This window comes from Bactrocera oleae, chromosome 2 (assembly GCF_042242935.1).
Source record: "Bactrocera oleae isolate idBacOlea1 chromosome 2, idBacOlea1, whole genome shotgun sequence".
NCBI classification, from domain to species: domain Eukaryota; kingdom Metazoa; phylum Arthropoda; class Insecta; order Diptera; family Tephritidae; genus Bactrocera; species Bactrocera oleae.
The window spans coordinates 86,909,210-86,923,971 of NC_091536.1; the positions used below are offsets into that span (position 1 = coordinate 86,909,210).

Genomic DNA, 14,762 nt, shown 5'->3' on the forward strand with positions numbered 1-14,762 from the left:
ATTCTTTGTATACAATTTAATCAAATACGACCCGAACTGACAGAAATAAACTAAATTAGCATTTTGAAGCGCCATACGCTAGATTGTTGAGCAGTTTCCTCGTCATATTCACAAACGGGTCATGTAGGGTCCTCAGCTACATCGTCAAGCATTTCTTTGCGACCTCTACTTGACGTGTAAGTATTGAGGTGTTGAAATCCTTGCTATCTCTCAGATGCCAACATAAAGGTTTTGCAAGCACTGTTTCTTTAACTTTTTCCATGTTACCGTCATTAACAGAGGTGGGTGGACAACTGAAACAATTTCGAAAATTTTTAAATGCAGATACAATTTCTAGCCATCAGACTGATTTCTCGTTTGTTTGAAAACATAAATAATAACAATATAACAATAAAAATAATAATATACTTACATACTTGCCTGTGTATATTTCATTCAACATTTTAACATACAATCTCCAATATTCATTCCAATTACATACATACATATATGGAAACTTAAAATAATCTAAAAACTCACGACACTAGCTTCGAGAAATAACAATTTACTAATTGTATACGTGAATGTTTACTTATGCAAAATAGCAACGGAACTAAGAAATAGGAAAAGAGAAGTAGACAGGAAGCCACCTACATCTCAAAAGGTATCCAGTATTGCTACATGTCTACATTCAGATATTTCTTTAATGTCTAGAATTATAAAATTTTTGATTATTGGTTGCAGTAATTTTATCGTCATTAAAGTTAAATTTATGGACTTAAAACTTTATTTTAGCTGTGTGTTTAACTTCACTGTTTTTCTTGAATTTACAACGGGATGTATTAAGCAAAATAAATTATTTATAAGAGTGACATAACACTGTCTGGCAGTAATGACATTTTTGACAACTGCCATTGTGAATATTGCTTTCTATATAGCAGAGGGATCATATAGTGTGCTGATTGGTGTTTTTTTGCCTGTTGAAAACTAATTGTAAGTTACATAATTTTTTGCGAAGAAAAGCCACTATTAATTGGTATTATTGGATTATAAATTTATATTGACAGAACCATCACAATGTCTGATAAAGCGGTTGAGAAAGTTGGACGCCCAATGAAGTATCCATATACTTTCAGTGCAAAAATTGCCCAATTCCCTCTGAAGCATTATATCCAAAAGCAATGGATCTGGAAATACTATTTCGTTGCCTTCGGTTTGTGCCTTCCTGTCTTCTATAAAATCAGCAAATTGGGTAAGTGAAAAATAAATTAATGATTTTTTTGTTTTATTTCCTTTTTTTTAATTTTAGCCAACTCACCCGAAAACAAAAAGAAGTGGGCCGAAAGCCAAGCAAAGGAAGCTGCCGAACATCATTAGATGTAGAAGAATTTCACTGGTCATTTGATTTAATTTCTGATATGAAACCTTTGGATAATATGTTCAAAAATAAATAGCACACTTTAATCCTATCAAAAATTGAGATACCTTATTTATGTTTGCAGCAATTATAAACCTTCAGCTCGTTGGATAATTTATAAATACCGTTTATGGAAGCTGCCGACATCATTAGATGTAAAAGAATTTCACTGGTCATTTGATTTAATTTCTGATATGAAACCTTTGGATAATATGTTCAAGAATAAATAGCACACTTTAATCCTATCAAAAATTGAGATGCCTTATTTATGTTTGCAGCAATTATAAACCTTCAGCTCGTTGGATAATTTATAAATACCGTTTATGGTATTCTGAAACTTCGCATATTTAAATTTTAGATTATTATATTGTGTGATTTATGTTCATATGTATATGTTCAATTCATTTCCGTCTACTTCATTCAATATAAGGAAATAAAGGAAACTGTGTAAGTCAACTTTAAGGGCATTAAATCCGTTGAAGTTCTGAGAATGTGTCACAATAAGTCCGAATGGTTTAAAAAATGTGCAATAAAATTCGTAAATTAACATCAGAGAATGTTAATGAATAGAGAAGGCGCAAACAGAGAAAGTTAATATAATCAGAGAATGTTAATACGGAATCATATTTTCTAATATCACGGTAATGTTACCATCTCGGTTTAGTTAATTTTTTCATCAATTGTGATTTACTGTCGCATTAATCGAATTGCTGTCATGGTCTTAAAATTTAAGTTTATTCATATAAATCTGTGCATACATACAACAAATGTATGTAGTATGTGCTTAATAACCTTAACATTAAATAAGCGAAAATGAAATTATATGATGGGGCAACGCTGTCGAAACTGCATTTTGATAAAAACAAAACTGTAGTCGGGTGCATCTTTTGTGAATTACATTGAACCTAACATATTCTAGATAGGATTTTGGTTTTGAACATGCTATAATTTAAAAAATATAGTATAACTTCTATAGAAAATGTATGTGCAAGGCATTGAAGCTATAAAACAATATATGCCTAAAGACAACTCTCAAATTTCTACAAATATTAAGGAAGAGCGAGGTCAAGAATTAAGTACAACCGACACAATGTCATCGGCAGAACGGTATAGGTAATTAAACATAAATGGCTTTATAAATGCTGTTTCGACCACCTTATCTATAATACTGCTTGGGCACTGATAAATATAATTACACACACATGAAAATACATGCTTTAAACAACACTTCCAAATGTACAAATAATGACTAAATTTATTAGTTTCTTTCTCGGGAATAATTGGTTGCATTTCTTTCGATATCCTTCTAAAATTTTTTTAAACGGGCTTGTACTTCGCAATGTTCGCTAATTTACATAAAATATTTATATACCTATATTAAATTTTTTATTCTAAACAGGGAAGAATGGGAAAATCTGTTAAAAATTTTGGATGGAGACCCCGAGTATATACGCGAGCAAGCATTAGAAGGTGATTTAAAAGTTTCAAAGTTTCGTAGTATTTATTGGTCATTATTGCTGCGTGTTCTAAATCCTGATTACCGTAGTTGGAAAGAACAACGGGCGAAGCAACGGAAGCGGTAGATAATAAAGTACTTTCAAGTACTTTAACAAGTAAAACCATAATACATTTTTGATTTAAGGTACGAAAAACTGAAAGACGAATTTATAAAAGATCCACATGATAATACGGTACCTGATGATAATCCCCTGTCACAATCGGAGGAGGTAACCAAGTAATGTTTTTTACAATTACCATTTCGCTAATAAGTTTAACTGATATATTTACAGAGCGTGTGGAACCAATATTTTAGCGACCGAGAACTCTTTGCTGTTATAAGCCAAGATGTTATTCGAACTTTTCCGGGAGTGGACTTCTTTCGAAAACCGCTAATACAAAATGCCATGGTTTGTTATATTTTATAAACACAAAAAAAATCCTTATTAATACGCGTATAAATTCCACAGTGTAACATTCTCTTCTATTATGCACGTGAACACCCTTATATGTGCTACCGCCAAGGTATGCATGAAATTCTTGCACCTTTATTATTTGTTTTCTATGGCGACCAACAGTCACTGCTTCATTTTTCGGAAATAGCTCAAAATCACACAAGGTAAAAAATATAACGTTCAAAATATCAAATGTGTGAAATTTAAAAACTCTCAATGCTTATTATATCTAGTGAACTTCTTTTAAACGTGCTGGACCCAAATTACTTGGAAGCTGATACTTAGTAAGTTGTACTAATGTTTATATATAATATTTAGGGTACGCATGTGTGCATTAATCGAAAACGCCTTGTTTTGCATATACATATATACATCTTTTTAGTGATTGTATTTAAATTCATTTATTTTTATTTGAATGTAATAATTTTTGAGATATGCTCAAAAGGTAATCGTTACAAATAATAAATTGTAGAAAGTTGTAGAATTATAATCGGAGACCCTATTAAATATGTATATATAGAAAAGATCAGCGCGACTAGCTGAGTCGATTTAACTATGTCCGGCTATCTGTCCGTCTGTATTTATGTATATAAGTCCCTCAGTTTTTGTGATATCGATCTGAAATCGTGCTCTCCCCAAAACGCTCCTCATTTATCAGAACCGCCGGTATCAGCCAACTATAACATATAGCTGCCATACAAACTTAACAATCGAAATGAAGTTCAGGAAAACTTTTTTATTTAACATCATATAAATATTTTAACGTAATTTTTTATGAATTATTGTCCAAGTCAACGGTACAATCTCCGAAAACTTGTAAATCGGACCACTATAGCTGCACTTCAAACTGAACGATAAAAGCAAGGCCTTGTGTGGAAACCCTTTATATTTAACAAGATATCTTCACGAAATTTGTCATGGATTATTGGCTAAGTCAACAGTACAATCTCTGAAAAATTGCTCAAATTTGATCACTATAGCATATAGATGCCATACAAAAAACAAAACACTACATCTACAGACATCTAGCGTTATATACATTTCAATAATATAAACTGTTTTATACTTTTTAGTTCTTTATTTTCCCGTTTGATGTCCTCCATTGAGTCTTACTATCGGATAAATAATTTCGCACAACCACATGAGCGTTTAAGTAGTGACAGTGCAGTGAGTTTGTAAATACATTAAAAAAATTTAACTTTATAATATTAATTTTTAGACAAATCATGGCATGGGAACCGGTGTAGAAATCATAAGTCAACTAATATCAATTCGTGAGAAAATTCTTGCCAAAGAGGATTTGCACTTGCACAATTACCTTTTGAAACTCGATATACCGTTACATATATTTGGAATGTAAGTGAATTACAAGTTTTCAACTATCACATATTTGTAATATATTTTTTTCTACAGCCGTTGGCTTCGTTTACTCTTCGGTCGAGAATTCGCACTTCTCGATTTGTTGGTAATTTGGGATGCGATATTCGCAGATAGCGACCATTTCAATTTACCAAACTACATTCTAGTGGCAATGCTGATACGCATACGTGATAAGTTGTTGCTCAGTGACCAAACAAGCTGCCTTACATACTTGATGCGTTATCCGACCAACGTCGATGTAAACTTAATTCTGCGTCATGCACTGCACATGCTTATGCCGAAAAGATTTGAACGTCCCACCAATGCGTTTATCTATTTTACGAACAACAAGCAAAAGGGAGCAATGCAAAACGTACGTGGTTCGAGTTTTAGTTATACAGAGTCTTCCGATACATCCCCAAGAGGTAGTTCAACTTCAAAAGGTGATAATGTTGCAAAAATGGACCAGCACATAGCAAAGTTGCAATCACAAAATGCTGCAGACTCTGCTGCACGGTTGCGGAAGCACGTTGCTGAAGAAGGAAGCGCCATCGCCGAAGGCCTTTCAAAAAATGTATGCTCTCATTATATGCGCACATTTTATTTCAGCATAACTTACATAGTTACTTTTTATTATTCTTAGAGTCAGGAACTGATTAATTTGGAATTAAGGAATGCTCAAACGATAATATCCATAGCACGAAATAAACTCCAATTATATGTAGCCACTATGAAGAAGCATATTCAAGAAAAAAGCTCAAGGGAGCTATTGCAGGCATTAGATGGTATTGAGGAATTATGTGGTTTTCTAGATGTTAAATTTGTATTTCCAATTCATGCGACTAGACCGCCAATCGATGAAGCAATGGAAGCTAATGAGCAGGTAAATTCGAAGAAAGATCACTGGAAAAATTATAATAGCAGAGAGAGTATAGCTATGCCTAATGCTGCTGGCATCGATTTCGGCGGTACCAGTGAACTTCGTAAAGCGCTTGAAAAACCACGCAAAGCTGTTGCAGATAAAGAATTATTTTCGGAATTTCCTGCGATTGCAATCAATGCTTACGAACGTCCAGAAGAGCACATTTCTTCCAATCCGTCGCTTTTGCTTGGCAGCAGCCGTGAAATTGAACTGATAACTATTGAGCCTTCCGAATGTGTTGTGGAGCCGGTCGAAGACAATCAACCGAGGCTTACAAGTAATCAAGGAACGGAGTCGTCAAGTAGTAGCAAGTCCTCTCAAAGATCTGAACTGGGTCAATGATTGTGTATGTACTTAGTACAAACATCATACATACATATAAAAACTTTTTGCATAAATTCACAAAATGTTTTTTTATACCTTAAAGTCATAGTTTTAAGTGTATTAAATGCATCAATGCATTTTCGTTGGTATTTTTTGAAATATAGTTAAGTCGCAAAAAATTTGTGTACACTTTGCTTGGAGGGAAATGAATATATTCGGTCTGACGAACATTTTGAAATGCCTAGGTGGACTTTTTTATGGGGTTCGGAACAGTATTTATAAATTTTTCTCAACTTCCTAAAGTCGAATACAGTAGAAAACTTTAGTGACTATTACTACTATTTTTGTTGTAGATTTTGTAATTGGTCGGGTTGCTCTAACAAAGTTTCTATGCAGCACCCAGCAAGTCTAATATATGATCTTTTTTGTTATAAAAAAGCGGAGACCAAGATAAGAAGACATGCTAACACTTACCGATCTAAACAGGGTTAGATCGCCGAAATAAAATGCTCCCGTTAGATGACCTCGACGACAACCAAACTATCACTTACCATCCAAGCGGGGACTAGATAACCGTTACAACAACATACAACGTCGGGTCTACGTAACCGGAACGGACCCGGATTTTTTTCCTGCCAAGGACTGTCAACTCGACAAAATTCTGCCGCTACAACAACAACAACATAAGAAGACATGGGTTGTAGTCTTGATCTACATCTTCCAAGGTTGAGTAATTAAGTTTTTTCATCGTATTCTTTACCCTTCACCTAGTACCCCTAGTACCTCATTGAAGACCAGCAATTTTAGGAACGCAACTTGGAACTGGTTTAACATGTAGTAAGAAAATTGTCAACTCGGCAGAATTTCTTCAAACAGCAGAGGACAACAACAACAGCGATGATTTACTTTCTTTGTTCTTTCTTCTTCTACATAGACTCCACTCTGGTTGATAGCTGCATCAAATTAACACAACAATTTTTTTAACCAAAGGCGATCCTTCCATATGTAATCTGAGTTAAAGTACGTCTCTGGATATTAGCTCAGTATATGGAGTCGTTTATATTATCTATAATTGATCTTCTGACAAAAATTTATTATTTACTTTATTTAGTTTTAGCTCTTTGCTGTGAAGACAAATTTATGCCGACCGTATCTTCATCCGTTTTCGACCGAGTGCAAAATAATTCTTAAGTTGCTTCATTACTCTGAAAATTATCGCCAATTCCAGACCAAACGCGATAACAAGTTATTCTCTTTTTTATCCTTCCAACGCAGAGAGAGAGCTGTAGCGAATGCCTTAGCCTTTTTTGGGGTCAAGTGCAAAATCAACTGCAGTTGTAGCGGCAGAAAACGTCCCTTAAGTAATATATCTGAATGCTGCCGAGTTGATAGTCCTTGGCCGGATAAAACTCTGTTGTTGTTGTTGTAGCGGCAGTCCTTGGCCGGAATAAATCCGGGTCCGTTCCGGTTACGTAGACCCGACTGTAGTGGGAACTGCCGGATAAAACTATAATTCCTTTCGGTTACGTAAACCCGACTGTCATGGGAACGGCCAAATCAACTGTCATTGAAATCACTTAGCGGTAGGGGCAAGAAAATAACTGTTTCGAAAGGGGTCGGACCAAAAGAAGGGCTGTGTTAGGTGAGTGGGTTTAGCGAGAATAAGTATGACTATGAACTGCTACAGTATTCAAAACGAAGGTCCGCAGGGATCACTCTGGTTTCTCGCGTCCACTCGAGCTCACGGTCTGCGATGGGTAGTTTTTCGACTCCAAGGACGTCATTCATTTGAAATAAGTCCGTGTCCGCGTTAATATCTCCACTGTGAATGGCGTTCAGTATAAGTCTGAGTTTTGTCGAAATTGCATCGATATACTTTTATAGAGTATCGACGTATTTTTTTAGGAATATTCTCTTGATGTTCCTAGAACGCGATTTGGCTTTGGAGAGGAACTTCTTCTTTCTCTGCTATATCCAGCGGGTACCGCATTATATACTTTCAGAGCTTGAGAATATATAACCCTTTGAACGACTTGTGCAAGCATGTCGTGAAGTATGTTCAATCGAAAACGATATTCGTCGTAGGCAACGAGTGAAGATGAATAAATCTGGCGCAAAATCTTTCCTTCCAATTCTATACGACGCCTCATCAGATATCCATATCTCAGTACTGTCTGATAGTTTCTTATGCAATTAAATATAAATAAAGGTTTACATTAGAAACTGGTAGGACCTGGTCTTCGGTCCCTCCGCTTTCACAATGCCTCGTTTAACCCCAGCACTGTTATAAATTAAAGAATTGTAATTGGGGTTTTTGGTGAAATCAATTGAACCAATTCCAGAATTTCTGCGTCGTATTTTCTGCTTTATATGTTCACAACAACATTTCTTTATTCCTGCCCAAAGCATTGTTCGATTTGGCTACGGCTGAAAGAATGCGTACACATTTTTAATATTATTGTATGCCTATTCACATTTACATATGTATGGATGTGTATATTAAATACTTGTCACTACTACTATATATTTTTCCGAGCTTCTTGTAAGTATAACTCAATGTTTTCCTGAAACGCCTTCGCACAACTTATGATTTTATATAACAATTCGTAGCAAAGACTGCAAAAGGGCGTGATAACATCATCGTCTTTCAGTAACAATCCAAAATCCCTGTGTTCATTCCCACTACAGTCGGATCCACGTAAGCAAAACGGACCCGAATTTTTATCCGGCCAAGGACAGACAACATAACAGAAAGTAAAATGTGTTCATTCCATTGAAAGTACTAGATTGAGAGGGACTTCTATGTTGAGGCCGAATAATTTAAATCGTTCATCGGTATCGGATCGAGGAACGACATAACTCGAGGACAACAACAACAACATGAGTATCATAGGCGAGGTTATGCAAAGGGCGCACGTATGTTTGGATCAAAAAAAAAGTCTTTGGAGAGGCATTCTATCGCTACTACTAGCGCGAAGTTGTGACAGGTCTTAAGTTTCTTTATTTGCGTTTGTTAGTCTTCGATCGATACTAGATAGATAGATGATATGCACGACGACTTTAGGTCTATTGTGCCCTCTAATTCTTTCACGTTATTTCGTTCAATCCCAAAACCCGTATTAAACCTAGTACGCTTGAATGATTGATTGATTTAATGTGACTGCCTGCAGGACTCCTAGAAGCGTCAGGATAGATTTTGATGAGCAACTTTGCTTTATTTATGATATACCGCCCGATTTCCATTTTAAGTTAGCAACAGCGTTCAACTCGTACCCTGATGTATTTAGAGATGGAGTCGTTCTAGAGACTACCAGTTTGCGTAACTGGATCAGGTCTCAACTTTTATTTATTGACTTTCACAATAGCAGCATTTCCGAAACTATTTAGGGAATGATTTATTCTAATCGAACAATTAATTATTAGTATTGAAGGGAACATGAGTTTTACAAAGAAATTTAAATCTAGTAGAGAGAAGCTATTTAAAGTCAAAGCGGAGAGCATCCCATTATTGCTTCTTAAAAAATGAAGAGCAGAATTTCGAGGGTTTGCTTTCTTGGGGTCGACTACCGAAAATATAAATAAATAAATTGCTTTGCCGATTTCGAAATAGTAAATACTCACAAGCTATTCCAAATGGTTTACATAGTTCAGAACAACCGTCGTTTATGGTATTCATACTCTTAGCTAAGGTTATATATTTTACTTTTCATAAAATCGTTACATGAAAAAAACTTTTATAAATGAATCTTAAACTTGCGTGCTAAAATCTTTCATCTAATTCGCATTGAGAAAAAACTAATTACCACAACTGTTGAGGATATCTAATTAAAATCATAGTAGTATCATAGTAAGTAATTAAAAATAGTTTTTAAAATGTAGAAATCTACGACTTGTGTAGTAAAAACACTTATGCAAGGATATTCCTTTCGCTTGAAACAAAAAATTTAGTTCTGAACAAATATTTATGAACAAAAGCAATAATTATTTATTATATACGTATAATCAAAACAATCCCTAACAGTTGTGAAATTCATTATCAAAATATAAAACTAATGTTTAAAAAAAATTAAAAAGATGCGAAAAATGCAAATAGCATATACAATCTAGTTATTGCGCATCGCTGGTAACACTCTGATTTGTTTGATTTGTACTTTGCTCGTTGTTGTCTGGAATGATCGAATCAGAATTCGGCTTTGTAACCGAAGCACTACGCTCCCTCATGGCCAACGTTGAGCGCGAAGATAAAGGTGTCGTATTCGGGCTTTGTGTTGATTGAGGGTTTCGCTGTAGTGCACGCATTTCTAAATCATATACGATTTGCATAATTTTAATTCGACTCTCTGCCGCCAAATCTGAGGGTAATCTTTTTACGGTTTCATTCATACTCTCAAAGAATAAATCGTATGTATTTCGTTCACGCTTAGCCTGACTTAATACATTGAACTCCAGCTTGCCATTGCGCTGCTCGGAGACACGTGAATAGCATATATCAGCATCTGAAGGTGATAGGGATGCAGCTGCAGACAATGGACCGGATAATATTGTCATATTCTGTCGCGTCTTATTACCCCTCATTTCACGAATTAAATTAAGCATCTCCGTGTGAGCATTAGTCAGTCGCGTAGCCAGTGATGTTTCGGAACCAGATTCATCTGGATTAATACTTTCCATAGTTGGATGGATCCTATTAACACGAGTGTTAAGTAAAAGTAAGTCGAAAACATTTCTTAGCATTTTTATTGTAGTAATATTTACCGATCGTCCAAAGCGTGGATTTGGTTGTCTTCCTCGGCAATCTCATTATCCGGATTCTGCAAATAACCGTTAGTCGCTTTTCGATGACTACGCGAATTGTGATGCGCCAATGCCAATAAACCTTCAGTCATAACGCGAGTTTTGCAGTACTTACAATATCCAAAACTTCTATTACCTTCGGGATCAGCTAAAAGCCATTTATATAACTTAAATTTCCCGTTGGCGTTGTTTTGCATAAGCGTGTCCTCGGTTTTAGAATTTTGTGATGCTCCTATTTCATTTTGTCGTGTTAGATGCGCACGTATGTGCATTGCTGTGCATTCATGTTTGGACGCAAATTTGTTAGTGGGCACAAATACGCTTTGTTTACAGTAATTACAGTAACCGTAGTGTTCCCGTGATTCGGTTTCGATAAATGTTAACCACACATATTGTTTTTGCCAATTTTGTGGACTACCACCGGCATACATGACCGGTTTAACCTCTTCCTCACTAACACCACCTTCATCCTGTGTGGCGTTAAATTGATGCCTTTCGGTTTTCATTCTAAAATATTAACCAAAGTAAGAATGTATTATATTAATGCGTACAACAGCGGTTTTAAAGTTTTTACATTTATTGGTCAAAAATCGTTATAATATATACTCACACATCCCCTTCGGCCAACAGCATATTTCTTCGGGCTAGAAATTTTTGAGTTGCAAATTTATGACGTTCTGTTTTTTCATGCAAAGCAGGCTTATACTGATTTGAAATAACTACACGACAGTATTTACAATAAGTTTGGCCGTTCTTTGTTCTTCGCATCCATGGTATGTTGACAACGCTTTCTCTATGCTCCTCTCTAAAATAATAACATTTGTCAACTAGGATATTGTTTATATAATTATGATTCGAAAATGAACTTACAAACTGCTGTCTAGCTTTTCCCGCTTCGTGTTTTGAATATATGCATTTTTGGAAAATCGGTGACGTTCAGCTCTTTCATGTTTGCCTATATTTAAGTTTTTAATTAGGAGCTGCACTTTACAACATTTACAATAGATATAATCTTCATCGTCTTGGTTTCGCTCATAGCATGGATTAATTTCAAACCACTCATCTGTATACACCGCCCGTTTGCTACATTGAAATTTTTTGTAGATTTTTAGCAATAATAATAATAACAGTAAAAGTATACTTTAAATACCGTTTTAAGACATTGTCGACTGTTGAACGATCACTTTCATCGGCGTCAAAATTTACGCTATCTACTTCATTTAACTGCCCAGTTTCAGCTTGGTTTTCCAGTTCGCTGTTCAGAGTGCCGTTTATTAATTTTCGCTTTACAGCCTCGCAATGTGATTGTGATTTTTCATGTAGGTTCTTTTTTACCGTTGACAAGCCATACATAAATCTTTTCTCGCAGTATGAACAGTATGCATACTTGGGATCATCTGGGTCAGCACAAATCCATTTATGAAATTTCGTATATTTACTCCAGTCGATTGGCATATTATCATTGACACTCCCCTTGTTACTAAAGACAAATTACAAAAAATAAATTATCTACTTCATAATATTCAAATATCTAATTAATACGTTTTATCTTTTCTAGCACTATATGCGAATGCGTGCATGTTTTTCTTATGCAATTTTGTCTTTAAATGTTTTCTGCAGCTGTGTTTGTCCATTACCACTTTGCAAATCCGACAGCATCTTTGTTTACTAGAATTTGCAACTTTGTCGAATAAGCGCCCCTTTAACATTTTACTGTAATATAAAAAATTTAGATATTTTGTTTCAACTAAACTTATTGAGAATGGCATCCCATACTTTTTGGCACGATTGTCCATTCGTATGTTATTTTCATCAATTTCCACATACTCTGCTCCCTCGAATCCATTTTCACATATTTCTCCCAAATTAATGCCATTTTCTCCATTAACCGTTTTGTTAAAAAACATTTTCTCGCTAAGTTGGTGTTTAACAGAATTTTCGTGCCTTTGTCTATTGAGGGAAAATTCTACATCGAAAACACAATTGCAGTATTTGCAGTAACCCTTAGTTCCAAACTCTTCAGCATGATTCTGACGTACTAACCAACTGTGAGCCTTTAGCCAATTGGTCCAGTTAAAATCATTTAAATCTTTGGATCTTTCCAAACGTTTTCTTATTAATTCCGTTGAAATTCGCTGCGCATTAAAATCGTCTATTTCATTTTTTATGGCAGATAATCCGTCTCTAAAAATATAGATATTTAAGATTGATACTAATATATTTTATCACAATTCTTACTCATTAAAGGCCTCCTTGCAAGAATGTAAGAATTCTTCATAGTTACGTTGCCTTTCTTTATGTATCATTGCCCCATCATGCCTTTGTAAAGAACAAGCACTCTCCACATTCAAATTCTTTCCACAATAGAGGCAGAAACCTAAGCGCTTATCCTCAGTTCTACGTAACAACCAGTGATATGTTCTTATCCAATTCTTCCACTTATCACTTAAACCCACATCCTCGCCATTTGATGTCACTTTTACAACTTCTTGATCGTCTTCACTACAACGTTCAGCTATAGCTTCCAACAAATTCATCGGATCTACATCAACTATAGTGCGTTCTTCAGACTCAATCATCACTTCTGAGCTTTCAATATTGTCGGTATAATCAACTGGTTCGTCCTTTATGCTTATATTTCTTAAACACACAAACTCCATTTTATGAATTGAAAAGGATTATTGCCGCCAATTATGTTTTGAACGCCAACTTAAATTTTTAAAACCAATATTTATAAATTATTTGACCAAATAATAAAGTAACATTTCAACAAAACTATTAAATATATTCTAACACCTGAAGATATATTAAATATATTTTCCTGAAGACGAAAAGCAAATGACACACTCAAACTCGAAAACAAGGATAATGCAGAGACAAACTAAATAGCCTAGCCAGTATACAACAATGCTTAAACGCCTTGCCAGATTATTGAAAATTATATACTCAACTATCTGCAAAAGAATTTATCGACAACATGGTATAATCCCTTTTAATCAGTCACTTAGTGGACAAATAATTTGTCAATAGATTAAAGTATTTATTAAAAAATTACCAAAATATTTTCCCGCACCATTATTATATTCATTTCACTATAAACTAATAAATTAACTTAAGTGTTTACGTTTTTGTTTACAATTTACATGTTGTTCTATGCTTCTTCTTCTCAACTCAAAAGAATTACTTCACAAGATGGCGGTTGGTGTAAAATTATATTTTATCATGCACAGAAGTCTGCAAATGAGATCACATCAGGAATTAATCAATGTTAGTCGTTGTGACTTAGGGAAGGACACAATCGACCTTAGGTCGCGGTGCATACCTCATTTTCTTATTTTATCTATCTATATTCTATCATTATTGATTCTGTGTGAGGTACACAAAAGTTTGGCGCCAACAGTTTAAAATATGATATCCTAATGGGGCAACTTGACAGGCAATATATAATTTCTAAAAATCTGTACTGATAGCAATATTGCCTATGGAAACTGTACATTGCAATAGATGTCTAAATATGTATCTGACATCCATCGGTACCAATGAGCTGTCATTTTGGTGATTTGACAGACTTTTTATGTTTGTTGCGTGAATTGCAATTTAGTAAAGTAATATTCAAAACATAAATTTTAACATAACACGGAAAATAGTAATTAAATATATTTATGGTACATATGCGTTTAATACGGGTACATATTTAATTATTGAATTGGTAAATAAACATTATGCTAAATTTATATTATATAAGTCTCAAAAATCTTTTTTTTCTCAGAAAAAAACTTTATCGAAATATTTTTTTTAACGTTTCAAGAGCTGAAATATGCGCTACATCAACCCTCTGCGATTGGCAGGAACCTTGCTGTGGTGCCGGGGCTTAAGCCGCAAGGCATTCTCGACACTTCCCAACCGGTATGAGGGGTGCTGCCTGGTACTTGTCACGCGGGTTGTCAGAGGCCGCATGCGTGCGGCAACCAAGAGCTTCCACCTTCTAATCTTCTAATCTAGGGTGTCATGCGAC

General features: G+C 34.9%; 3 protein-coding genes across 4 annotated transcripts; 2 read left to right on the top strand and 1 right to left on the bottom strand.

Moving 5' to 3' along the window:
* The first annotated feature begins 850 nt into the window (after positions 1 to 850).
* Positions 851 to 1,455, top strand: roh (reduction of Rh1). Its single transcript, XM_014237731.3, has 3 exons — positions 851 to 972; positions 1,047 to 1,231; positions 1,289 to 1,455. Exons 2-3 carry the CDS (start codon positions 1,057 to 1,059, stop codon positions 1,354 to 1,356), a joined length of 243 nt encoding a protein of 80 aa, XP_014093206.1. The 5' UTR covers positions 851 to 972; positions 1,047 to 1,056; the 3' UTR covers positions 1,357 to 1,455.
* Positions 1,456 to 2,248: 793 nt separating this feature from the next.
* Positions 2,249 to 6,191, top strand: TBC1D5 (TBC1 domain family member 5). Of its 2 annotated transcripts, none has more exons than XM_014237725.3 (10): positions 2,249 to 2,509; positions 2,796 to 2,975; positions 3,039 to 3,123; positions 3,187 to 3,303; positions 3,364 to 3,512; positions 3,582 to 3,632; positions 4,422 to 4,515; positions 4,568 to 4,704; positions 4,762 to 5,281; positions 5,351 to 6,191. In XM_014237725.3, the coding sequence occupies exons 1-10, from the start codon at positions 2,376 to 2,378 to the stop codon at positions 5,969 to 5,971; spliced, it is 2,088 nt and encodes a 695-aa protein (XP_014093200.3). In that variant the 5' UTR covers positions 2,249 to 2,375; the 3' UTR covers positions 5,972 to 6,191. The 2 variants fall into 2 exon arrangements, with proteins under 2 accessions (XP_014093200.3, XP_069962032.1); XM_070105931.1 differs by lacking the exon at positions 2,249 to 2,509 and adding an exon at positions 2,720 to 2,737.
* Positions 6,192 to 9,573: 3,382 nt separating this feature from the next.
* Su(var)3-7 (Suppressor of variegation 3-7) lies at positions 9,574 to 13,558 on the bottom strand. The gene is made up of 9 exons (XM_036361139.2): positions 13,544 to 13,558; positions 12,986 to 13,456; positions 12,524 to 12,931; positions 12,290 to 12,460; positions 11,898 to 12,227; positions 11,618 to 11,830; positions 11,358 to 11,552; positions 10,709 to 11,254; positions 9,574 to 10,637 (listed from the first exon to the last, which is right to left on the bottom strand). Exons 2-9 carry the CDS (start codon positions 13,405 to 13,407, stop codon positions 10,061 to 10,063), a joined length of 2,862 nt encoding a protein of 953 aa, XP_036217032.2. The 5' UTR covers positions 13,408 to 13,456; positions 13,544 to 13,558; the 3' UTR covers positions 9,574 to 10,060.
* Positions 13,559 to 14,762: the final 1,204 nt, after the last annotated feature.